The sequence below is a fragment of the Rhinoderma darwinii genome, chromosome 6 (genome assembly GCF_050947455.1).
Source record: "Rhinoderma darwinii isolate aRhiDar2 chromosome 6, aRhiDar2.hap1, whole genome shotgun sequence".
In the NCBI taxonomy this organism is placed as follows: Eukaryota; Metazoa; Chordata; class Amphibia; order Anura; family Rhinodermatidae; genus Rhinoderma; species Rhinoderma darwinii.
Genome location: NC_134692.1, coordinates 115963206 through 115989130, shown reverse-complemented (window position 1 = coordinate 115989130; position 25925 = coordinate 115963206). Strand labels below are relative to the sequence as shown.

The window sequence follows — 25925 nt, the reverse complement described above, 5'->3', positions numbered from 1 at the left end:
GCAGGGACAGTAGATGGCTTTAAAAAAGGGTTAGATAATTTCCTAGAACAAAAAAATATTAGCTCCTATGTGTAGAAATTTTTCCTTCCCTTTTCCCTTCCCTTGGTTGAACTTGATGGACATGTGTCTTTTTTCGGCCGTACTAACTATGTAACTATGTAACTATGTAACTATGTACTGGGCCTGATTTTATTATATTTATACTGATTTATGCAAATCTTATTGGAAAGTATGTTGCTTCTATGGGCTCCTGAGATTTAAATCTGGTAATGTATCCAAGCTTTGAATATAAGAATTTAACATTTTTTTTTATAGGCATGTTGCTTTATTATATTTTGTACAATATCAGTAGAGAGTATTGTGGGAGTCAGACTACCAGGATCACAGATATAGGAAATAGAATACAAACATGCTGGAGTGTAAAGATACAACTTTTTTTAAGAATGGAATACTATAAGATTATATAGGAAATGTCAATTTCTGTAACTGCCATAGGAATCAGTGGAGAAAGCCGTGCACATGCGCAGCAAAGTCTGCACGGATTCTCCACCTGGATGCGGCAGCCGCTTCGCCAGGCAGGATGGAGGTCGGGTGGCCCCCGTTCTCAAGATAGGTGTGAGTACCTGAGAAATCCACATCTATAAGAGATTTAACGCATATCCCGTGGATATGCCATACATGTTTTTGATGGGAACTGATAAATACATACTTGGGGCTTGAAATATCCTTATAACCTAAAGCAGGTGGTTACATTATCCCATATATTACGTCAACATACAGCGGACGGTGTGAACAATCTAGAATTTTGTTCAGAACAACATAATAAACTTTCATAATATAAGATATATGGGAGCAATTTGAAAACAACTGATCATCATCAGCCAAGGCAGACGTTGTGGGGGCGAAGTATGTGACGCATAGGTCAACAACAGAGATCTGCCTAAAGTGATGTTATGTTTCTCCTGAGATAAAAAATATACCAGGTGTTCAATTGAGTCACCAGCATATTCGGATTTGTATATATGTAACTCGTCTAGTATAGGTAAAAGCATGAACTATGAAAACAAATACTATATGTATGGGTGTATATATATATATATATATATATGTATATATATATATATATATATAATTTAATATACACTGCTGTTCAAAAGTTTGGGGTCACCCAGACAATTTTGTGTTTTCCATGAAAACTCACACTTCTATTTATCAAATGAGTTGCAAAATGACTAGAAAATATAGTCAAGACATTGACAAGGTTAGAAATAATGATTTTTATTTGAAATAATAATTTTCTCCTTCAAACTTTGCTTTCGTCAAAGAATGCTCCATTTGCAGCTATTACAGCATTGCAGACCTTTGGCATTCTAGCTGTTAATTTGCTGAGGTAATCGGGAGAAATGTCACCCCATGCTTCCAGAAGCCCCTCCCACAAGTTGGATTGGCTTGATGGGCACTTCTTGCGTACCATACGGTCAAGCTGCTCCCACAACAGCTCTATGGGGTTGAGATCTGGTGACTGCGCTGGCCACTCCATTACAGATAGAATACCAGCTGCCTGCTTCTTCCCTAAATAGTTCTTGCATAATTTGGAGGTGTGCTTTGGGTCATTGTCCTGTTGTAGGATGAAATTGGCTCCAATCAAGCCCTATCCACAGGGTATGGCATGGCGTTGCAAAATGGAGTGATAGCCTTCGTTATTCAAAATCCCTTTAACCTTGTACAAATCTTCTACTTTACCGGCACCAAAGCAACCCCAGACCATCACATTACCTCCACCATGCTTGACAGATGCTATTTAATGAAGCTGCCAGTTGAGGACCTGTAAGACGTCTATTCCTAGAGACTCTAATGTATTTGTCTTGTTGCTCAGTTGTGCAGCGGGGCCTCCCACCTCTCTTTCTACTCTGGTTAGAGCCTGTTTGTGCTGTCCTCTGAAGGGAGTAGTACACACCGTTGTAGGAAATCTTCAGTTTCTTGTCAATTTCTCGCATGGAATAGCCTTCATTTCTAAGAACAAGAATAGACTGTCGAGTTTCACATGAAAGCTCTCTTTTTCTAGCCATTTTGAGAGTTTAATCGAACCCACAAATGTAATGCTCCAGATTCTCAACTAGCTCAAAGGAAGGTCAGTTTTATAGCTCCTCTAAACAGCAAAACTGTTTACAGCGGTGCGAACATAATTGCACAAGGGTTTTCAAGTGTTTTCTAATCATCCATTAGCCTTCTAACACAGTTAGCAAACACAATGTACCATTAGAACACTGGAGTGACGGTTGCTGGAAATGGGCCTCTATACACCTATGTAGATATTGCATTAAAAACCAGACGTTTGCAGCTAGAATAGTCATTTAGCACATTAACAATGTATAGAGTGTATTTCTGATTAATTTAATGTTATCTTCATTGAAAAAAACTGTGCTTTTCTTGCAAAAATAAGGAAATTTCTAAGTGACCCTAAACTTTTGAACGGTAGTGTATATATATATATATATATATATATATATATATATATATATATATATTAAATTAAGGAGGGCTTCAATTATGGAACTGTATAAATAGATTGACAACTAGTTGTCAATTTATTCGTACAGTTACATAATTGATAAAAGAGGAACGTCACAACGTAGAGTTCTAAGGAAAAATGCTCCAGAATTGTTATTTCATGGGGAATGCAAGTATCCACTAAACAGACATGTCCGGACAGGTCTTCTTTAAAAGATAGGAAACCATGTAGTATTATCCTGAAGTATCCATAACTGGCAGCTAGAGCACTCAGCACACGCTATTGATATTTGCATGTTTCCTGACACCTATCTGCCAAAGTGTCCACCAACTGCAACGGCTTCAATGCAGAGGTGGTCGCGCTTGCATGTAAATCAATTCAATAAGTCATTTTCTGACTTAGGTTTATTATGTTGATGCCTCTAGATCTGCTGTTGCAGCAGATCAATTACTATGGCGGCCGCCATAATAATTCTAATGCCGAAAATAAAATATATATTATTATAAAATCAAGATCGGAAAAAAGTTTGTTTCAATATCTTTAATTAGTGAAAAAAATTAAGAAATTAAGTTGATATTCCTTCATTTAAAATAATTTGTACGTAATAAAATTCAGAGGTTTTGTTTGGAATCAACAAGTATGTTTTTAGGGCTACAAGTTCTATAAATCTAGCAATAAAAAATGGAAAAGAAAAGTTATATAATATAAAGTATTCTGCTTGGTGGCAATGAAATGGTGAAATAAATTTTGTGCACGTTCATTTTATGCAAAGCAAACTAAATGTTATCTAGGCTGGTTATATCAGATGGGTTCCTTTTGATGTGTTTCTATGGTGAAATTCCTATTCTCGCGTCAAAATTGTAATGTTCTCTATAATAAGCTACTGCTGGCAGTGAACGTAATCTGTGCGTGCATTCAGCATATTAAAGTCAGATGGGGATAGATAGTAAGAGATGTGAATGTTATCAGATAGGGGAAAGGCATATTGCCTGTCTTTTAGCAATTCACACTTGTCAGTCAGAACGCAATACGGATACCAAAGAAAGTGTTTACCTTCATGTGTAGATATTATTTTTGGGATATTAAAGTCCATCTAATCTGAGATTTTCTTACTTTAATACCACATTTACGCAAATTAACACATAACACGCTGAAAAGCATCTGCCATTACACAAAAACGACAATGTCTCCTTAGACAGCAATAGATGTGTATTAGATGTCATAAATGTTTAACCTGTGGAACCTGCATATTTTGTTTTCCTTACCTATTTATCGTCTCTTAATTTTTTCCCTTTAAGGGAGAACACACGAGAGTGTTCTGTCCGTGATATACGGTCCGTATGTTGGCAGTATTGAACACCGTGCAGGGAGGAACGCTACTAGCATCATAGTTATGTACCATGCCAGGAGTCCCTGCCTCTGTCCCGTACTGCAATCATGTTTTCAGTACGGGGTCAGTAGTTCCTATGATGCTAGGAGCCCGGCTCCCTACACTGTGTACGGTCCAGGACATGCGGACCGTATATCACGGACCGAACACGATCTTGTGAATTAGGCCTAACTGTACAATGTGGGTAGGCACTGACTGGTTGGAGTTATAGAACTGTTCTGTGTGCTCTGTCCTATCAGCTGCTGCTCCCTCTCCCCTCTCATAGCATGAGTCTCACAAACTAGCTGAGGCAGGGAGACTGCAACATTATTTCCCTCACTGTCATTTACTTAGTGTTTGCAGCTAATGGCCCACATTAACTAATAATGGCGCATTCTGCACCTAGTAAATTGGAGCGGGTAGTTGGCAAGAATTGTCTTAGTTATTAAAAGGTGCGTCCCTCTTCATAAATCTTGCCTGTTTTCTTTTATCAAATGAGAAGAAAAATATCGCAAATTTTTGTACCATTTTGGCACAATAGTAGATGCAACTTTTTAACCCGTGAATTTTCCTTCAAAGATCAAGTGTAAACTGAAAAATGTGGGCCATTGTGCCATTGAAGATAACGTTTTCACATGTACTAGTGATTTATGGAAAAAAAATACACCTTATGCAGTGAGGCAAAATGAAAAAATTCCCTGCATCTTCAGGTCCAAAATTTGCTGCATTTTTACGGGGGTTAAACAAAGTATAAGAAAAAAGAATATGCAAAAACATTTTTCTACTGAAAATACTCCTATATTGACTTGCTTCAAATCAATATTTGCATTGCCTGCAGTGGTCTATTTTTCTGACCTTAAAAGTTGTTTCTTTTTTACTAAATTATTACAATGCTAGAAATATTTTATTTTTACTTTTTCTTTTGTCTCTACTAAAATGTCAGCAGCATCTATGATAATAAAAGTTGTGTAAACTGCACTTGTCCCTTGAGAGCTTGAGACAGTCAGTTCTGCTTCTTCACAACCCGCTTCAACATTAAAACTGCAGAATGTGTTTATCTTACTGTCACAGTCACTGTGGAATGAATACAAATTTATGGCTTCCCTGCGATAATTAGTTAAAATTGTTTGTGTCAGTCACCATGGACTTAGGATGCGTTCTGACGTCCCATTTTAAATGCGCTTAAGTTCTTAACAAAAATGGCATGGTTTTGCCAGATTCGCTGCAAAAAGAGCATTTAAAACCTGAAGTGAGAGATCAGCCTTACAAAGATTAGGCACATTAAAGTGCAAGGCCTCGTGCACACTTCCTTCACCGTTTTAGCGGCCGTTTTTGACGGATCCATTTGCCCGTTTTAGCGGCCGTGTGGTTTACCTGTGCACTCCCGTGTGCACTCCGTGTTTCACCCTGGACAATGACTAGCGCTGAAGAATGACCATGCTCGGCGCTCGCAAAATACAATTTTAATGAAATAAAAAATATAAAAATCAGTTCATACTTACCCAGAACTCCCAGCATTTTTCTCCTGTCCGGCCTCCTGGGATGACATTTCATCCCATGTCACCGCTGCAGCCAATCACAGGCTGTAGTGGCGGTGACGCCGGACTGGATGACGTCAGAAGGCCGGCCTCCAGGGATCATGCTTCATCCCACGTGACCGCCTTTGCAGCCAATCACAGGCTGCAGCGGCCACATGGACTGCCGTGTCATACAGAAAGGACTGGAGGAAGAAGAGGGACTCGTCACCAAGACAACGACCGGGGTACGTATGAACTGCTTTTTATTTTATTTTTATCAGCAGCCTCTTCTCTCTATCAGTGCTGGATAGAGATAAGTGGCTGCCGATTAGTGTAATATCTCTAATGTACTTCAGCCTGCCCGCCCGGCCGTTGCTAGGCAACGGCTCCATTACATACGGACAGCACACGCGTGCCTTCCGTGTGCCTTCAGTTTTTTTGACGGCCCCATTGACTGGCATGGGCCTCGCGGTCACAAAATCTCGGACCAAAGTAGAACACGCTCTACTTTTGTCGGAATGGATCAACGGGACCGTCAAAAAAACTGAAGTGTGCATGGCCCCATTGAAATGAATGGGTCAGGGTGCTAGCTGTCAGAAAAACGGCTAGTACCCTGAAGAAAAAGATTGAAGTGGGCATGAAGCCTAAATGTAGCTGTAATCACTAATTCTATTTATATAAGTCATTACCTCTGGGTGATCCTTACGTTCCTGGCTGCTCCTTAGCTCTGATCCATTAGGACACTATGATAAGTGAATGCAGCTTAGATGCATTGTCTATAGGTAATCTGATGTAGCATCTGCTTCCTGTCTTATCAGAAGCTCAGTCTTCATCTTTGTTCCTCCCTCAGGTTTTATACTGCAGTTCTGTCTGTTCAGATTGGCTGCTGTGTGTAAGCACAAGCCCACCACAAACTGACCAGGAGCGTAGTGCATTAACAGTTGATCCATCACAACAATAATAAAAAGGATTGCAAGCAACTAATCCACCAATGAAAACAAGACATTATTAGTTGGCACAAATATTAAAGGGCTTTTCCCATCAGGGACAGCGGCATAACTATAGGCGTTGCAGTGGTCACAATTGCGACCGGGCCCTGAAGCCAGGGGGCCCGCGGTCCCCTGCACCACATCAATGAAAAGTTACTATAGTAACTGGGGCCTATGTAATAAACTACACGGGCCTCTGTTACTATAGCAACTGACGGTACTTACCCTCCTCGTTACGGAGCAAAGCGGAGGGCCTGATGTCACGACGCTATGAGCTGCAGACAACATTTAGACCCTGGATGGAGTCTGCACACACTTTTTTTGGGGGTATATGTATTGGGGCTATTTCAACTTATGTTTTAAGTCCTTAGTGACTCCCCTGGCTTCTAGTGCTGCATCGCTGGGTCACTTAGCAGACCCAGCAATGCAGCTGAAAGCTTTGGACCGTCGACCATGAGAACCTTTGCATTGGGGCCCAAGAAGAACCTTTGCATCAGGGCCCAAGAAGATCCTTTGCATCGGAGCCCATGAGCCTTTAGCTACGCCCCTGATCAGGGACATTTATGATATATCCAGAGAATATGTCATAAATGTCAGACAGATGTGGGTCCCAGCTCAGGGACCTGCACCTATCTCTAGAACGGGGCACTCTTTTTCTGCTCCCGGCTACTTCCTGACTATATGGTCGGGAATTACGAAAACAGCGTAGCTCTCTGAACTACTTTCCGTAACTCCCGTATTAGTGAATGGCAGTTACAGAATCAGTGTAGCATGCTACAATGTTTCCATAACAACCATTCAGTTCCATGGGACTTACGGAAAAAGAGTAGCTCAGCGAGCTACGTGAATTCCTTCTTCATGGTCGGAAATCACACGAGTCAGCCGGAGCACAGAGAGTTAGAACTGGATTTAGGGGGCCCTGTTCTAGAAATAAATCAAAAGAAATAGCATGGACCCTAATTTCGGGCCTACTAGCCCCGAAATTATCCCCTGAGGACGCTGCTGGTGCAGCGAAACATGTCGGGGGGGCTAGCGCTTTTTTAATAATCCTAGTCGGTACAAGCTATTGTATTCACCCAGCGTGACTAAGAGGCTCTCTAGCAGTCTGCAGCTGCTGACCGTGCCTGCCACACTATTCCTATCAGATCTCAATACACATTGGATCCCAAACGTTACGCTAACCGACCTGGAATCATTTTAACTCACTTTAATGTTGTACGTCCTGTCATTTTCTGCTGTGCTTTATTTCTAAAGTAAAATATTAAAAGTTATGTTTTAATCTTTTCAATAAATCAATAGCAGCTGGGAAATTGGGATCATTTGTGCTCCTGCACATTATTTGCTTCTGTTCTAGAAATAGGTGCGGGTCCCAGAGGGGGGACCTGCATCTATCCGACATTTATGACCTATCCTGTGGAATGGTGGGACCCTCAACATATGCTTTAAGGATGTTTACAGTTTTATTGGCTTCTTCCAACATTGATCAAATACACTATCACATATACTAAATGTAGTAGCTATTGTGGAGTTGTTTTTTTGTAAAAAAAAACAAAACATTTTAAACTTATTCTCTATACAGAACAGCTGTATCTCTCATTTTACACTGAACCAGTCACTGTGTTTGGTGACACTTTCTAATTAATTTTTATTAAAAATTATTTTTACTTTGAGATACAGCTGCTTTATGTCCTGTATACAGAGCAGATGTATCCAGTGTGAGGCCTGAGTCCGTCAGGTCAGCGGCACTGACAGGTTTTCACGTAGGGTTCGTTGACCCACTGGGCCATACCGCCTTGGCGGTATGGCAGCTGGCCAACAGGGCGCAGGTCAGAGTCTATAGTTCATGGCGTGTACCTGTGGCAGCTCGGACAGTAGCAAGGCAGGCTAGACTGGAACTAGGCAGCAGGTAGACGTCAGGCGTGGAGTAGCAGGACAGGTGTGGTATACAGCACAGCACAGCTACAGCTCAGCACAGAACTAGATCAGGATACAGGTTACAGGATACAGGAACAGGGAACACTGGGTGCGGGAAACACTAGGGGACCATTTGTAAGACAAACTTGGGATACGACAACAACGCACAGGCATGGGCATGGACAACCAGCTCAATCTCCCACATGCGTGCGCTCTGGCTTCTTAGGTCTGGACTGAGCTCGGGAGCGCACCCTGGTGGTCACTGTGGAACAGGACGGCCGTATGTGCAGACATCTCTGGAGAGAAGGGCGTCGACTGGATGGAAGGAGTTCGAGGTCATCAACCACGGACGTTACGGTATCCCCCTCTTACGCCCCCTCCTCTTAGGACCAGAATGAGAGAGAAACCTCTTAATGAGGGTAGAAGCGTTGAGATTCTCTTCTGGCTCCCAGGACCTCTCTTCTGGACCAAAACCCTTCCAATCTACTAAATAAAAGGTTATTGCTCTTACTTTTTTAATGTCCAGGATCTACTTAACCTCGAAGGTCTCTGAAGGACCGCTGGAGGCAACCGCAGGGCTAGGAGTCTTGGTAAAGCTGTTCAGAACCACCGGTTTCAGGAGGGATACATGGAAGGAGTTGGGAATCTTGAGGGTAGGAGGCAGGCGAAGCTTGTAGGCGACAGGGTTTTTGCTGTAGGATCACGAAGGGTCAGAGGAACCTGGGAGCAAATTTGAACGACTGCACCCTCAGTCGAATATTCCTGGAGGACAGCCAGACCTTCGTGTCAGGAAGAAACTGAGGAGGTTCTCTTCTCCTTGTGTCCGCCTTCCGTTTCATGTAGTCGACCGCCAGCAGGATGGTGGATCGAGTCTGCTGCCATATCTGCAGAAAGTCCCTAAAAGCTGTGTCAGCAGCTGGTACCTCGGACGTATCAGGCACCGGGAGAGGAGTTCGTGGGTGTTGGCCATAAACAATGAAGAATGGTGTCTTCTGTGTGGACTCGCTGGTGTGATTGTTGTATGAGAATTCAGCCCACTGAAGCAACTGCACCCAGTCATCATGCTGCTTGGAGATGAAGTGGCGTAAGTAGTTCTCCAAGTTCTGATTGATCCTCTCGACCTGACCATTGAACCGAGGATGGTAGGCCGAGGAAAAGTCCAACTTTACACCTAGGAGTCCGCCGGGGGCTCTCCAGAACTTCGAGGTGAACTGAACCCCCCCCCCCCCGATCAGACACAATATGCTGCGGTAAGCCGTGCAGGCAGAAGATGTGTTGGATGAACAGCTTGGCCAGTAGAGGAGCAGGAGGAAGACCGGTCAGAGGAACGAAGTGGGCCATCTTCGAAAATCGATCCACCACCACCCAGACAGAACTGCATCCAGCAGAGAGAGGCAGGTCAGTAGTAAAGTCCATAGCTATATGCTGCCAGGGAGCATTGGGCACAGGCAATGGCTGGAGCAGGCCAGCAGGTCTGGAGTGAGCAACCTTGTTAGCTGCACACACTAAGCAGGAAGAAACAAAGTCCAAAATGTCCTTGGGCAGCGTGGGCCACCAGAAATGACAGGCAATCAGATCTCGGGTCTTACGGGTCGCCACGTGACCTGCCAGTTTAGAGGATTGTCCCCAGTGGAGGATTCTCCCTTAGTCAGCCAGGCGCACAAAAGTCCTCCCTGGAGGAATGTCCCCAACTTTCAGGGGATTGACAGAGACAATGCTGGATGGATCAATAATGTTCTGTGGCATCTCCACGGTGTCCTCTGTCTCGAAAGACCTGGACAAGACATCGGCCCTCACATTCTTGTCGGCCGGGCAATAATGGAGCTCAAACTGGAACCTGGTAAAGAACAGCCACCACCTGGCCTGATGAGGATTCAGCCATTGGGCCGTCTGGAGATAGGTGAGGTTCTTGTGGTCCGCAAAAATCAGGATGGGATGAGCTGCACCCTCTAGCAGATGTCTCTACTCCTCCACGGCCAACTTGATGGCCAGTAACTCCCGATCCCCAATCAAGTAGTTGCGTTCTGCGGAAGAGAAGAGCTTGGAGAAATATCTACATACCATAGACTTGCCCTTGGAACCTCTCTGGAACAGGAGTGCACCAGCACCGACAGAGAAAGCATCCACCTCCAGCACGAACTGTAGAGAAATGTCGGGATGATGGAGGATAGAAGCTGACATGAAGGCACTCTTCAGGCTATTGAATGCAGTCTCTGCCTCAGGAGTCCACACCTTGGTGTTCATGCCCTTCTTAGTAAGGCCAGAGATAGGAGATGTCAGCGAGGAGAAGTTTGGAATAAACTGTCTGTAAAAACTGGCAAATCCAAAAAAGCGCTGTATGGCCCTCAAGCCTTGAGGGCGTGGACATTCCAGAACGGACTTTACCTTTTCAGGATCCATCTTGAGACCTCTATTCGAGACAATGTAGCTGAGTAAGGGCAGAGCATCCTTTTCAAACACACACTTCTCCAACTTAGCGTACAGACGATTCTCTCTTAACCGCAGCAAAACTTGACGGACATGTCTCTGAGTCACAGGATCTGGAGAAAAAAATCAAGATGTCATCAAGATAGACCACAACACAAACATAGAGGAGGTCACAGAAAATGTAATTGACGAACTCCTGGAAGACCGCGGGAGCATTACACAGGCCGAAGGGCATTACTAGATACTCAGTGTCCATCATGGGTGTTAAATGCAGTCTTCCATTCGTCACCCTGGCGAATCCAGATTAGGTTGTAAGCCCCACGCAGGTCTAGTTTGGAAAAATTTTTGGCACCACGTATATGATAAAATAATTCAGAGATCAGCGGCAACGGATACTTATTTTTCACCGTGATATGGTTGAGACCTCGGTAGTCAATACAAGGACGCAGGGAGCAATCCTTTTTCTTGATGAAGAAGAACCCGGCTCCTGCCGGAAGAATTCCGTATGAAGCCCCTCTCCAAGTTCTCCTTAACATAGGCGGACATGGACAGAGTCTCTGGCAAGGAGAGAGGATATATCCTACCACAGGAAAGGGATGCACCAGGGATCAGCTCGATAGGACAGTCATACACCCGGTGTGGGGGCAGTGTCTCCGCCTCCCTTTTGCTGAAGAAGTCCGAAAATGCAGCATACGACCAGGCTATCCTGCCAATGATCGAGGCAGAGGAGGCCAAACGAATCTGCACCAGGCATCGGCTGTGACACTCGGGGCCCCACTGGAGAACCTCTCCAGAGTTCCAGTCCAGGACTGGGGCATGTAGCCAAGGCAAACGCAGCAGCACAGGGTTAACGGCCTTGGACAGGACATAGAACGGTAGAAGTTCAGAGTGGAGAGCCCCTACTTGGAGCTTCAGCGGCTTGGTCACAGCTATAACTGGGTCTGGCAGAGGTAGTCCACTTACTTATGCAACTATCAATGGTCTCTCCAGTGGGGTAGTGGGTAATTGGAGAAGGTCCACCAGGTCTCTACAAATGAAATTAGCAACGGATCCAGAGTCCAGATACGCAGAGACCTGATGCGTTTTCTCACCGTACACTATGGTCACGGGTATGGACAACTTAGACGGGAGTCCTTTTTTACCCAAGGTTGTCTCTCCTACCAACCCTAGGCTTTGGGGCCTTTGGGGACACAGATGCACAAGATGGCCTCCGAGGCCGCAATAAAGACAGTCCCAAAGTGTGTCTGCGTTGTCTCTCCTGGGTAGATAGCTTACATTCTTCCATCCTCACAGACTCCTGAGGAGGATCGGCATCTGAGGACGGCGGGGGTTGCTGCAAGGTAGGAGCCAGACTAGGAAGGCCTCCCTCCCGATGAACCTCTTGGAGCCGTTCTCGGAGCCTTCTATAAATCCGGGCAGCCAGGTGCATGAGGTCATCTAGGGTGGACGGCAGGTCTCGAGCGGCAAGTTCGTCTTTAATCTTTGGAGACAGTCCATGCCAGAATGTAGCCACCAGGGCCTCATTGTTAGACAACAGTTCTCCCGCCAGGATGCGGAAGTGGATGGCGTACTTGCCCAGAGAGATGTCTCCTTGGCGTAAGTTCAGCAAGGAAGCTGCAGCACAGAAGACTCGTCCAGGCTCCTCAAACAACGTGCAAAATGTCCGGAGGAACCCCTGGAAGTCACGGGTCTCTGGTCCTTGTCTCTCCCATATAGGTTTCTACTTTTTATTTATCAATAGAGAATGATAAAATTAACAAGGCATTACAAATGAGATTTATGCTTTCGGCAAATTACAAGAAAGCTGCCAAAAGTTACCAGCTGTGGTCCATGTTCTCAGACAAGTACGAAATTCTATTCATCATCTAAATTTCGGACATTGGCATCTGAGATTACTGTGGTCTATATTATAGCGGTTTGCATTTAAACAATAAATATTTATTACCTGTATTCAGGGCTGGCCTTAGGTAAGACTATGGCCAGACCCAAAATCTGGTGGGCATCCCTTCCTTAATTAATATTGTAATACAATGTCTGTATAACACTGTCATAATGTGTGCAAATAATACATCCATTCCCATACAGTGTCCACAAAATACCACCACACTACCCGTATACCTCCACACAGTGTCCCCCTAATACACTACCAGATGATACTAACATACACTGACTAAAAAAACAAAAGTCCCAAATACTGCTGTCCTGTAGTGTTTATATAATTATAGTAATTCAGTGGCTATATAACAGAACCAGCTGTATAAGTGCCCATATATTATTCTCATCATCCATATCAGTGCTCATATATTAGTCCTAGTCATAGTGTACATATAATTGTAGGAGTCCCAGTGCCAATATAATAGTGTCAATATAACTTGTGGTTTCAATATAACAATATCTATAGTGCCCATACAACTGTGCTTGCCACAGTTACATGGGCACTATATCCATCATAAAATAGTGGCAGTCAATTAACTTATAATAATGCTTGCCATTGTATCCAAATCATAGTGCAAGTCATGACACCCATATTATGGAGCCCAATCAGAGAGCATATATAATAGTGCCTGTCACATATATAAATATAGTAAAAATGAATGCCCCGTGATTACTATTTTCACTATTTGTGAATTAAATCAGAAGCTCTTTCTATAAACTTTATTTTTTATTTATTAATGTACTATTTAAAGGGTATGTGCACTTTTGCAACCATTTTTTTATTGCTTCAGGCAATGCCTAATAGGGTCTTAGTGATGGCAGTCGTGGTGGCTTCTTTTAGGCCCCTAGTTGCCACAGCAACTAATAAGCTTGCAGCAATCACATTGCAGGGTCACCAATGGGATGATAAAGGGTTGTCATTACCCTTAGGTGCTGCAGTCGCTATAAACTGCGGCATCTAAGGGGTTAAAAGTACAGGATCAGTGTTATCTCCGATCTTGACCATTACTGTGGGATGTCAGCAGTTAGCTATAGCTGACTCCTGTGGGTGATGGTGCAGGCACATCCCTATGCATATTCCCAACTGGCTTTGTAAATGTACAACACGAGATGGGTTTAGGAAATACTATTACTGCAATCAATCTAAGGTCTGTTTAATTTGAGGGGTTTGGTCTGGGATCTACATACTTTAGTGGGTCTGATCTGGGATCTGATTGATTAAAAAAGTCTGATTAATTAAGGAAGTCTGATCTGGGGTCTAATTAGTTTTAATCAATCCGGCTTGGTGTATGAATAATTTAGGGAGTCTGATTAATTTAGGGGTCTGGTCTATGTTCTGACTTTTTGTCTGGGCGTGGCTGCAGAAGCAAGAGGCCAAAGATGTGTTGACAGCAAACTCTGCAATTATCATGAGAATTCGTCAAGAGTGGTCTGAACCAGAAGGAGAAGAAAGAGAATGTCTAGATTTAGAGAAGACGTCACCTGTGAGTCGCTGTATTTATAGAGGAACTGTCAACCCACCTGACTTGTCTGTTATAGTAAATCCTTGTATTACTCATGAAATAATTCTGGACCACCTTTTCTTAAAATTCTGTGTTGTGACGTTCCCCTGTTATTTCTCCTGGGAATTTATAAATAAGGCCTGACTTTTTGTAATGCAACAAATTTTAACTGTAGAGCTACAGCAATCTTGTGGACTGCATCTGTGACTCTATAGTTAAAATCAATCAGTAGCTGTAATGACCGGGGGGTAGGGAAACGGACAAGTGAGCCCTAATCTACCCGCCACTCTGTCCCTGCCTACTAGCAACGACCCGCCCTAGGCGACGGGGTACAACTGGGCGGCGGTCCCTGCACTCAGTAAGTGCACGACAAACACGACAAACATACAAGGGAATACAAGCAAGGGAAAGGGGCAGTTGCCCACGGCAACACCGTGAGCAACCAGAGTGGTGAACGAGCCGAGTCAAGCCAGGAGTGTGCGAGGTACCAAACGAAGAGCAGAAGAGTAGTCAGTAAGCCAGGGTCTGTATGGAGCAGGAACAAAATAGAAGGAGCTGTAGCTGGGCCAGGAAACCACACGAAAAAGAATAACAAGCAAGGAGGAACAGGAAATGCAGGTATAAATAGACAGAGGGCGGGAGCTAGCTGAGTCTGGCCAGGCTGCGATAGGCTCTCCCACTCCTAAACCTGCCAGCCTGAGTGGTGGAAGCTGGAGTCAGTCTCAGGGATGTAGATTCAGGTGCTGACTGATTAATTAAGGGAGTTAACCCCGAAGCTGTGCCTGGCAGATCCTTTACAGTACCCCCCCTTTTATGAGGGGCCACCGGACCCTTTCTAAGTGGACCTGGCTTACTGGGGAAACGCAGGTGGAACCTCGTGACCAATACCCCAGCGTGAACATCCCGGGCGGGTACCCAAGTCCTCGGGCCCGTAACCTCTCCAATGGACCAGGTACTGGGGGAGCCTTGGACCATCTTGCTGTCCACAATCCTGGCCACCTCGAATTCCACCCCCTCAGGGGTGAGGACGGGAACAGGAGGTCTCCTCGAGGGAGCCAAGGACGGGGAGCAGCGTTTAAGGAGGGAGGCATGAAACACGTCGTGTATACGAAAAGATGGGGGTAACTCCAGCCGGAAGGAGACAGGATTGAGGACCTCAATGACCTTATACGGCCCAATAAACCGGGGAGCAAACTTCTTGGACGGAACCTTGAGACGCAAGTTCCTAGACGACAACCACACCAGATCCCCGACCATAAACAGGTGGTTAGCAGAACGTTTTCTATCAGCCTGAGTTTTTTGTACGCTCTGGGACGCCTCTAGGTTCTTCTGAACCTGGGCCCAGACTGTGCACAGTTCCCGATGAACGACCTCTACCTCGGGATTGTTGGAACTACCAGGTGAAACGGAGGAGAACCGTGGATTAAACCCAAAATTACAGAAAAAGGGAGAGACCCCTGACGAGTTACTGACCCGGTTATTAAGGGAAAATTCGGCGAGGGGAATGAATGAGACCCAATCATATTGACAGTCAGAGACAAAACACCTTAAGTATTGTTCTAGAGATTGATTAGTCCTCTCCGTTTGACCATTGGTTTCAGGATGGAAGGCAGAGGAGAAGGACAGATCAATCCCCAACTTCATACAGAAGGCTCTCCAAAACAATGAAACAAATTGTACCCCTCTGTCCGAAACAATATTGACAGGGACCCCATGGAGACGCAGGATGTGTTTGACAAACAAGGTAGCCAACGTCTTGGCGTTGGGTAGTTTCTTGGGGGGCACAAAGTGGCACATCTTACTGAAGCGGTCTACCACCACCCACACCACCGACTTGCCTTGGGATGGAGGCAAATCGGTGATAAAATCCATGGAGATATGTGTCCAAGGTCTCTGGGGAATGGGCAACGAACGCAGTAAGCCCGCTGGTCGGGACCTGGGAGTCTTGGACCTAGCACAAACCTCACAAGCGGCGACGTAGGCCTTAACGTCTTTAGGCAACCCAGGCCACCAATAATTTCTGGTAATGAGGTGTTTGGTACCCAGGATGCCTGGATGACCAGATAGTGCGGAGTCATGATTTTCCCTAAGTACCCTTAGCCGGAATTGCAGGGGAACAAACAGCTTGTTCTCAGGAAGGTTCCCGGGAGCTGAACCTTGATCAGCAGCAATTTCAGAGACTAAATCAGAATCGATCGAGGAAATGATTATACCTGGAGGCAAAATACAAGCAGGATCTTCCTCCGAAGGAGGGCTGGCCATGAAGCTACGCGACAGTGCATCAGCCTTAATATTTTTAGACCCAGCCCTATAGGTAACCAAAAAATTGAATCTGGTAAAAAATAACGCCCATCGAGCTTGTCTCGGGTTTAGCCTCCGGGCAGATTCTAAGAAAACCAGATTCTTGTGGTCGGTAAGGACCGTTACCTGGTGTCTAGCCCCCTCCAGGAAGTGGCGCCACTCTTCAAATGCCCATTTAATGGCTAAGAGTTCGCGGTTGCCAATATCATAGTTACTCTCAGTTGGCGAAAACTTCCTGGAGAAGTAGGCACAGGGGCGGAGATGGGTGAGGGACCTGGTACCCTGGGACAAGACAGCCCCCACTCCCACCTCAGATGCGTCAACTTCCACGATAAATGGCTCCATTTGGTTGGGCTGAACCAGCACCGGGGCCGAGATAAAGCACTTCTTAAGGACCTCAAAAGCCTGGACAGCCTCAGGAGGCCAGTAGAGGAGATCAGCACCTTTGCGAGTGAGGTCCGTAAGAGGCTTAGCGATGACCGAGAAGTTAGCAATAAATCTCCTGTAATAATTAGCGAACCCCAAAAAACACTGTAACGCCTTCAGGGAGGCAGGTTGGACCCATTCCGCCACAGCCTGAACCTTGGCGGGGTCCATGCGGAATTCATGAGGAGTGAGGATTTGACCCAAAAATGGTATCTCCTGTACCCCAAACACACATTTTTCGGTTTTGGCAAACAGTTTGTTTTCCCGAAGGACCTGGAGCACCTTCCTGACATGCTCAATGTGGGAGGACCAGTCCTTGGAAAACACCAGTATGTCATCAAGGTACACTACAAGAAATATCCCCAGGTAATTTCTCAAAATCTCATTTATGAAATTCTGGAAGACCGCAGGGGCATTACACAACCCAAAGGGCATGACGAGGTATTCGAAATGGCCTTCGGGCGTGTTAAACGCAGTCTTCCACTCATCCCCCTCTTTGATGCGAATAAGGTTATACGCCCCCCGTAGATCCAATTTAGAGAACCATTGGGCCCCCTGAACCTGATTAAAGAGATCAGGAATCAAAGGAAGGGGATACTGGTTCCTTACCGTGACCTTATTCAGGCTACGGTAGTCAATGCATGGCCTAAGACCACCATCCTTCTTCCCCACGAAGAAGAAGCCAGCACCTACCGGAGAAGAAGAGGGACGAATGTAACCCTTGGCCAGGGATTCCTGGATATACTCTCTCATGGCTTCACGTTCGGGACAAGAAAGATTAAATATCCTACCCTTAGGAAGCTTAGCTCCTGGTACCAATTCGATAGCGCAATCGTATTCTCTATGAGGAGGTAACACTTCGGAGGCCTCCCTAGAGAAAACATCAGCGAAGTCCTGAACAAACTCGGGTAGCGTATTCGCCTCCTCAGGGGGAGAAATAGAATTAACAGAAAAACATGACGTACAACATTCATTACCCCATTTGGTTAGCTCCCCAGTATTCCAGTCAAATGTGGGATTATGCATCTGCAACCAGGGAAGGCCTAGAACCAAATCGTACGATAATCCCTGCATCAACAGTACAGAGCATTGCTCCAAATGCATGGAGCCAACAAGGAGTTCAAAAACAGGGGTATGCTGTGTAAAATAACCATTAGCAAGTGGAGTGGAGTCGATACCCACTACCGGGACAAGTTTAGGCAAATCAATCAGAGGCATAGCTAGAGACATGGCAAATTCCACAGACATGATATTAGTAGAGGACCCTGAATCCACGAAGGCACTGCCGGTAGCAGACCTACCACCAAAAGAGACCTGAAAGGGAAGCAAGATTTTATTACGTTTCCTATTTACTGGAAATACCTGTGCGCCCAAGTGACCTCCCCGATGATCACTTAGGTGCGGAAGTTCTCTGGCTGCCTTCTTACGCTTAGGACAGTTGTTCACTTGTTGCTTGTCATCCCCACAGTAGAAGCAGAGACCATTCTTCCTGCGGAATTCTCTACGTTGTTGGGGGGACACGGAGGCCCCGAGTTGCATAGGTATCTCTGAGTCTTTCGGGGAGGAACGAAGCAACGGAACTTCGGGAGGCATCATGGGGGAGTCGGAGGAGAAAACACATAAACGTTCATGTTGTCGTTCCCTGAGACGTCGGTCAAGTCGTACCGCTAAAGCCATAGCCTGGTCTAGGGAGTCAGAAGAGGGATAGCTAACTAGCAGGTCTTTCAGGGCATTCGACAGGCCCAACCTAAACTGGCACCTTAAGGCAGGGTCATTCCACCGAGAAGCTACGCATAACTTCCTAAAGTCAGAGCAATACTCCTCAACAGGTCTCTTACCCTGACGTAAGGTCACCAGCTGACTCTCGGCAAAGGCAGTCCTGTCAGTCTCGTCATAAATAAGTCCGAGAGCAGAAAAGAAACAATCAACGGAGGAAAGTTCAGGGGCGTCAGGAGCCAAGGAGAAGGCCCACTCTTGGGGCCCTTCCTGGAGCCGGGACATAATTATACCCACCCGCTGGCTCTCAGAACCTGAGGAATTAGGCTTTAAACGAAAGTAAAGCCTACAACTCTCCCGAAAGGAGAGAAAAGCCCTCCGGTCCCCTGAGAACCGGTCGGGCAACTTGAGGTGGGGTTCAAGAGGTGCGGTGAGGGGAACTACCAAGGTAGCATCAGGCTGGTTGACCCTCTGAGCCAGGGCCTGGACCTGTAGGGAGAGACCCTGCATTTGCTGAGCCAGGGTCTCACGGGGGTCCATAGTGGTGTCAGGGACCAGGGTAGACTAGGTATGGGCTTGTTATTATGTAATGACCGGGGGGTAGGGAAACGGACAAGTGAGCCCTAATCTACCCGCCACTCTGTCCCTGCCTACTTGCAACGACCCGCCCTAGGCGACGGGGTACAACTGGGCGGCGGTCCCTGCACTCAGTAAGTGCACGACAAACACGACAAACATACAAGGGAATACAAGCAAGGGAAAGGGGCAGTTGCCCACGGCAACACCGTGAGCAACCAGAGTGGTGAACGAGCCGAGTCAAGCCAGGAGTGTGCGAGGTACCAAACGAAGAGCAGAAGAGTAGTCAGTAAGCCAGGGTCTGTATGGAGCAGGAACAAAATAGAAGGAGCTGTAGCTGGGCCAGGAAACCACACGAAAAAGAATAACAAGCAAGGAGGAACAGGAAATGCAGGTATAAATAGACAGAGGGCGGGAGCTAGCTGAGTCTGGCCAGGCTGCGATAGGCTCTCCCACTCCTAAGCCTGCCAGCCTGAGTGGTGGAAGCTGGAGTCAGTCTCAGGGATGTAGATTCAGGTGCTGACTGATTAATTAAGGGAGTTAACCCCGAAGCTGTGCCTGGCAGATCCTTTACAGTAGCGCTACAAAAAGTCTCCCGTGTTGCCCAGACCTAAATGAGTGATTGACAACTTAGAGTTTCCATTGGCCTCGTCATTAGGATGTATCCCTACAAAGTCTGATACTGTCAGCGATGATTGGACAGTGTCAGTGTGGACACATCCTTTTGACAAGGAGAATGATAATACCCTGTTGTCAATTTATTTATACATTTCTATAGGGAATAACAGAGGAAAGGCACAAAGCAGATTTATAAGAAAAAAATGCTCCAGAATTGTTATTTCATGCAAATTCATGTTAATACAAATATCTATAAGTAGATAGAATAATTATAGCACGAAACAGCAAAAACTGGTGTAGAGTAAGGGTATGTGCACACGATAACGTCAATTACGGCTGAAATTACGGAGCGGTTTTCAGGAGAAAACAGCTCCTGCATTTCAGACGTAATTGCTCGTACTCGCGTTTTGCGAGGCGTCCATTACGGACGTAATTTGGAGCTGTTCTTCATTGAAGTCAATGAAAAACGGCTGAAATTACGTCCCAAGAAGTGTCCTGCACTTCTTTGATGAGGCTGTTATTTTACGCGCCGTCTTTTGACAGCGACGCGTAAAATTACAGGTCGTCGGCACAGTACGTCGGCAAACCCATTGAAATGAATTGGCAGATGTTTGCCGACGTATTTGAGCCGTGTTTTCAGGCGTAATTCGAGGCGTAAAACGTTGGTATAACAGTGAAATGCACATCAAAGACTTCAGTGCTTTTGCTCCCCTTACACCTCCACATCATGTCTAAGGGTAAGAACTCACGTTACAATCTCTACACCCTGTGTGTTTGGCATTATTAGTATTTTTTTTTTATTACTTAGTATTACTTTCCAATCCATGCTCTATAAATCCTTGCATTGATATGATACCATCATACATCTTGCATGTGTATACCTTTCTTCATTACATAGGTATTTTAGTATATTATAGGCTACATCCATCTAATATTTTTGAGGACATACATTTACTCTTTTTAAACAACATTGTGGGCTCTACTCATAAGGCGGTTTTACTCAGGACGATTATCGGGCAGACAAGCATTTAGAGTACGCTCGTTGCCGATAATTGCCCTGTGGAAACAGGAGAACGATCAGCAGATGATCGAGAAAATGCTCGATCATCTGCTGGTCATATCGTTTTAAAAATGTGAAATATTATCTCCCAGGGAGACGCGCTGCCGACATGATAATAAAGTATGGGGACGACCGATCGGAGTAATGCCCGCTCGCCCCCATCCATAGCACTGTGTGACAAGTGCAAATGAGCGCCGATCAACGATGTCTCGCTGCACCAGCCGCTTATATATATATATATATATATATATATATATATATACATATATATATAAGCGGCCGGTGTAAAAGGGCTTGTAGTCATAAGTATTGTGCTTGGTATTTGTAGTGGTATTCGGGAGGCTTTACCTTTCTTGCAGTGTTCAGGGTCATGCCATCTTAGGCCCCTTGTGTTCTCTCCTTTTTGTTCTACATTGGATTTGTATTTATGTACACCTAAATAAAATTCTACTTCAAGTGCCTTGGGAAATGCCTAAAGACAAATTGTTTGCTATACATATTACCAAATATAAATATATGTAGCGGACACCTTCCTTTAGACACTCCAAAATGTGTTCTCGCCTTATTTATTCTGATAAATGATTTGTATCTTCACTTAACTGAGCTGCAACACAGAATGAGAATATTAAGTGTAACACAACCCTTTCTTACACTATTTGCAAACGTTAAAAATTAAATAAAATATATATATTTTTTTTTAAAAAGATCCTTAAAAAATTTCTGTACATATAACTAATGTTGCCATATTTTGACTGTACGTGTATTTCAGAGGTTTTGATGAATCTGTTTGAGCATCAACGTCATGAAATAATGAAGATCAGACAATATGAATGTGTCACGCTATATATGTGTAGTCATAGCCCGCTGTGATACAGTCATTCCGCAAGGCAAAATAATTTCTATGGTAATTGAACCTCCATCTTCATAAGAACACTCCAAGTTTTCGCATTGGCTCAAAGGACATACATCAGGATTTTTAATCAAACTCATTCGCCTTCCACTGACTCAGAAGAGTTTGTCTGACAAATGTATTTTCAATTCATGAAATAGCTCTGAATAATTACCGTGGCAATAAAAGTGGACGTACAATATATCAGTAAACCGTAGAAATGCTGACAATTGTACTTATGCTTGCTTGTAAACTCACAAGGCTATAAATCTAACACTGAATCTTACAGAGGAATATCGCTTTTAATGTATTCATAAAGGAATGTAATCATTATTCCTGTATACACACTATGACATTTAAAAATATAATGTAATTCCAGGTGGACAACAAACTAAATAAAAGGATGTCATTACTTATACTAGAGTATAGACTTCAGCTCACCTTAAAGAGGTTGTCTAGTTTGAGACATCTCCTTTTTTCATTAGAAGGGACCTTGGCAGAGCTGTACACATAACTCTTAGGACCTGATAGCAACACTCAGAATGGGTCCAATTCCTCACCTACCGTGTAGCTCCGCTGTACCATACCTTTATTAAAGCTAATTTACACCACTCCATTATTAGTCCTTAGCCCCTTAATGACACGGACAATTTTTGTTTTTTCATTTTCGTTTTTTCCTCCACTCTTTCCAAAAGCCATAACTTTTTTTTGTTTTCGTCGACATAGCCACATGAGGGCTAATTTTTTTTCCAGGACAAGTTATAGTTTTTCATGACACCATTTAATGTACCATGTAACCTACTGGGAAACGGGGAAAAAAAATAAAAATAAAATATATGTATATATATATATATACAGTATTTGTGGGGTGAAAAAGGCAAAAAAAAGCGATTTTGCCATTTTTCGTTTTTACGGCATCCATCAGGTGGTGGAAACTACACGTTCACTTTATTCTACGGGTTGATACGATTACGGCAAAACCAAATTTATATGTTTATTTTATTTTTTTACCACTTGTATAAAAAAAACAATTTGTTAAAAAAAAATTGTGCCACCATATTCTGAGAGCAATAACTTTTTTTTAATTTTCCTGTCGATTGAGCGGTGTGAAGGCTTTTTTGCGAGCTTTAGTTTTTATTGGTACCATATTGGGGTACATGTGACTTTTTGGTAATTTTTTATTCCATTTTATTAGGGAGCTAATGTGACGAAATAACAGCAATTTTATAAATTATTTCTTTTTACAGGGTTCACCGAGCGGATGAAATAATGTTGTATTGTTATAGATCAGCCTTTTATGGACATGGTGATACCATATGTTAACTATTATTTTTTTAACATTACTTTAGGGGAAAAAAAGGGAAAAGGTGTTTTTTTTTTGTAATTTTTATATATATACTTTTTATACTTTACTTAACAGGTTTTTATTTTTTTAGAAGTCACCCTAGGGCACTTGAACCAGCAATGGTTGGATCCCTTAAATAATAATAAAAAATAATATACTGCAATACTAATTAATTGCAGTATATCCTGTTTCTTACAGTGTCCTACGAAGCCCTGCTGGAGGCAGGGCTTCATAGGAGTACAAAGATGGCAGACCTGAGGGCCTTCATTAGGCCCTCAGTCTGCCACGACGACCATCAGCACCCTGCAATTGCATCGTGTGCGGGGGGGGGGGGCGATGGCATGTCGGAGGGGGCCGTCCCTCTTATTCTAATGCTTTAGAGGCCGCGGTCGCGATTGACCGGGACATCTAAGGGGTTAAACGGGCAGAATCAAAGTGATCTTTGACACCCTTTGCAGTGAGGTGTCGGCTGTCACCTGCTAAATATAGAGCGAGCTTGGTCCGTGAGACTGCTTCAAACATCCCCATAACAGCTGCCACATACTTGTACGTGGCATGTCGTTAAGAGGTTAAATTCTGTCCTATTTAATTTCATAATATATTTGTATAGGGGAGCTCTGTTTTTCTGACTTCATAAATTATTATATTCTGGCTGTCTACAAACAACTCTAGGGGGAGATAACTGCATACAGATGTATATATTTGCAGTGAGCACCCCTAGTGGTGGCTGCAGGTAGATGCTGTGTCATTGTCACAGCAAGCCAGTTTAGTAGTTCAGTGTCAGCCACCTCTCACTACAGGCTCCATGGTGGTTGCATGCTCTATTTCTTGGTTAGGTACATCACTGGACCTTGGCAATGAGCAATCTGCTGTTTTTGCTGGAGGAGTGGAGGAGGATCCTCATTTCATCTGCATTTAGTTATACAGTGACAATTGGAATTAATAAGTTGTTCATGTAATACATAAACAGACCCTTGTTTTTTAATACAGGACAATCCCTTTAAGGGTTTTAACCACAAACAGACTTTATTATGTTTACAACCCGTCAGCAGACAAAGTGGAGATTTATTCCGAAATATAATTCCTGGCACCATCCTCTAGATCAGAGCTTGTATGCAAAATATTAGCGCCTATCACCATCTCTGTAATGAGTCTTTTTCCAGCGGAGCATGTATACTCGTGTATACTAGGGTTTATTTCAAGTGCCAGGCAAACCATAAAAAAACTGCAATAGATTTTAAACTATTACCATAATGCTATGCACCCGTTTTCAGGTAATTCAAACCTCTGATTTACACTTTAATCGGCACGTTAAACGGCAAGTTGAAGCATTCTTTTTTCAGATGTATGTATAATAATGTAGCAGAATATAAGGATCTTAAAATAAAAGATGTGTTTTATTATACACATCTTATTCAACATTTCTAAGCTTTGTATGTTAAATGTGACATGTGATATTGCCATTAAAAAACAAAGCAAAATAGAAAAACTCACATGAACTTTAATTCTGATTCCCTTCTGACCAAGACTTCTCGAAGTCGCTGGATTTTAGTCATTTCATGTTCAATTTCGTCTGGTGTCATGGTTGTTTCAGCCATGGAAATGATATCAAGTTGATCTAAATGTGAGAAGAGACACATTATATTACAGAAGAATCCTCTATATTACACTCTGCTCCTTCAATATTTATCTGAATAGTACTGCAGATCATCTCTTTGCTTATGTTCCAGCACAATGTAGTGGTCACGTTACTAGAGGGAGCCTACAGAATAATATGGCACATCATACGGCTTCTTTATTTCTCACCCTGTAAATGGTACCGATTGTGCTGTCTCTCCAGTAAATGATGTAAGCACAAATAGTACTGCCTCTCTGTTTCTCCCTGTAAATGATGTAAGCACAGATAGTACTGCCTCTCTGTCTCTCCCTGTAAATGGTACCGATAGTACTGCCTCTCTGTCTCTCCCTGTAAATGATGTAAGCACAGATAGTACTGCCTCTCTGTCTCTCCCTGTAAATGATGTAAGCACAGATACTGTAGTACTGTATACCTGTCTCTCCCTGTGCGTGTGCTGCAGCCTTTCTTATACTTATCTGTTCATTCATTCCAGAGAGGTACGTGAGGTCAGTAGCTGTTGGTCTCAGAAATTGAAAGATGACTATTTCAGAAGGAAATTTATGTATCACGTAAGTAGTAAACTACATGAGCCCCTGTTACTACAGTAACTCCTCCAAATTTTTACCCTCCTCAGCCTCGGGCGCAGCGCAGGGCCCTGAAACCGTTCAGCGTCAGGACATTGTCTGCACGGTGCCCATACCATCCTGACGCTGAACGGTGTCTGAACCCAGTTCTGCGCCTGAAGCCAAAGAGGCTCAATCCTATCATGTGTTATACAGTTTGCTAAGCCACTGTATCTAAGTCTATCACAGGATACTGTCTGCTGAGTTGTGTATCTAATCCTATCATGTGTGATACTGGCTGCTGGGCCAGTGTATGTAATCCTATCATGTGTGATGCGGTCTGATAAGCTGCTGTACCTAATCCTATCCAGCGGCGTAGCTTTAGGGGTCACAGTCTTATAGATATGCTGTCTGCGATATGTATATATATTATTTTTTGGGGAACATAAGTCTTGGGGCTTGAACCCTTGATCTTTTAAGAGCCAATGGCTGCTAGTGCTGCATCCACGGGTCACTTAAGATACCCGGCAATGCAGCTGAAATTACAGGTGGGCCATGGATGTTGGTCGTGAAGAGAAGTTGGGGGGCATTTAGCTAAGCCCCTGACATGCATTGACCCCTCCACTACTCTGGAACACCAGAAAACTG

General features: G+C 44.1%; 1 protein-coding gene across 1 annotated transcript in view; it reads right to left on the bottom strand.

The window, feature by feature from the left end:
- BMERB1 (bMERB domain containing 1) overlaps positions 1 to 25925 on the bottom strand; it is a 204515-nt gene that overhangs the window by 31721 nt on the left and 146869 nt on the right. The window contains exon 2 of the mRNA XM_075830146.1: positions 24591 to 24714. Within this exon, the coding sequence (XP_075686261.1) occupies positions 24591 to 24714 (124 nt within the window). The remainder of the gene's footprint in view (positions 1 to 24590; positions 24715 to 25925) is intronic.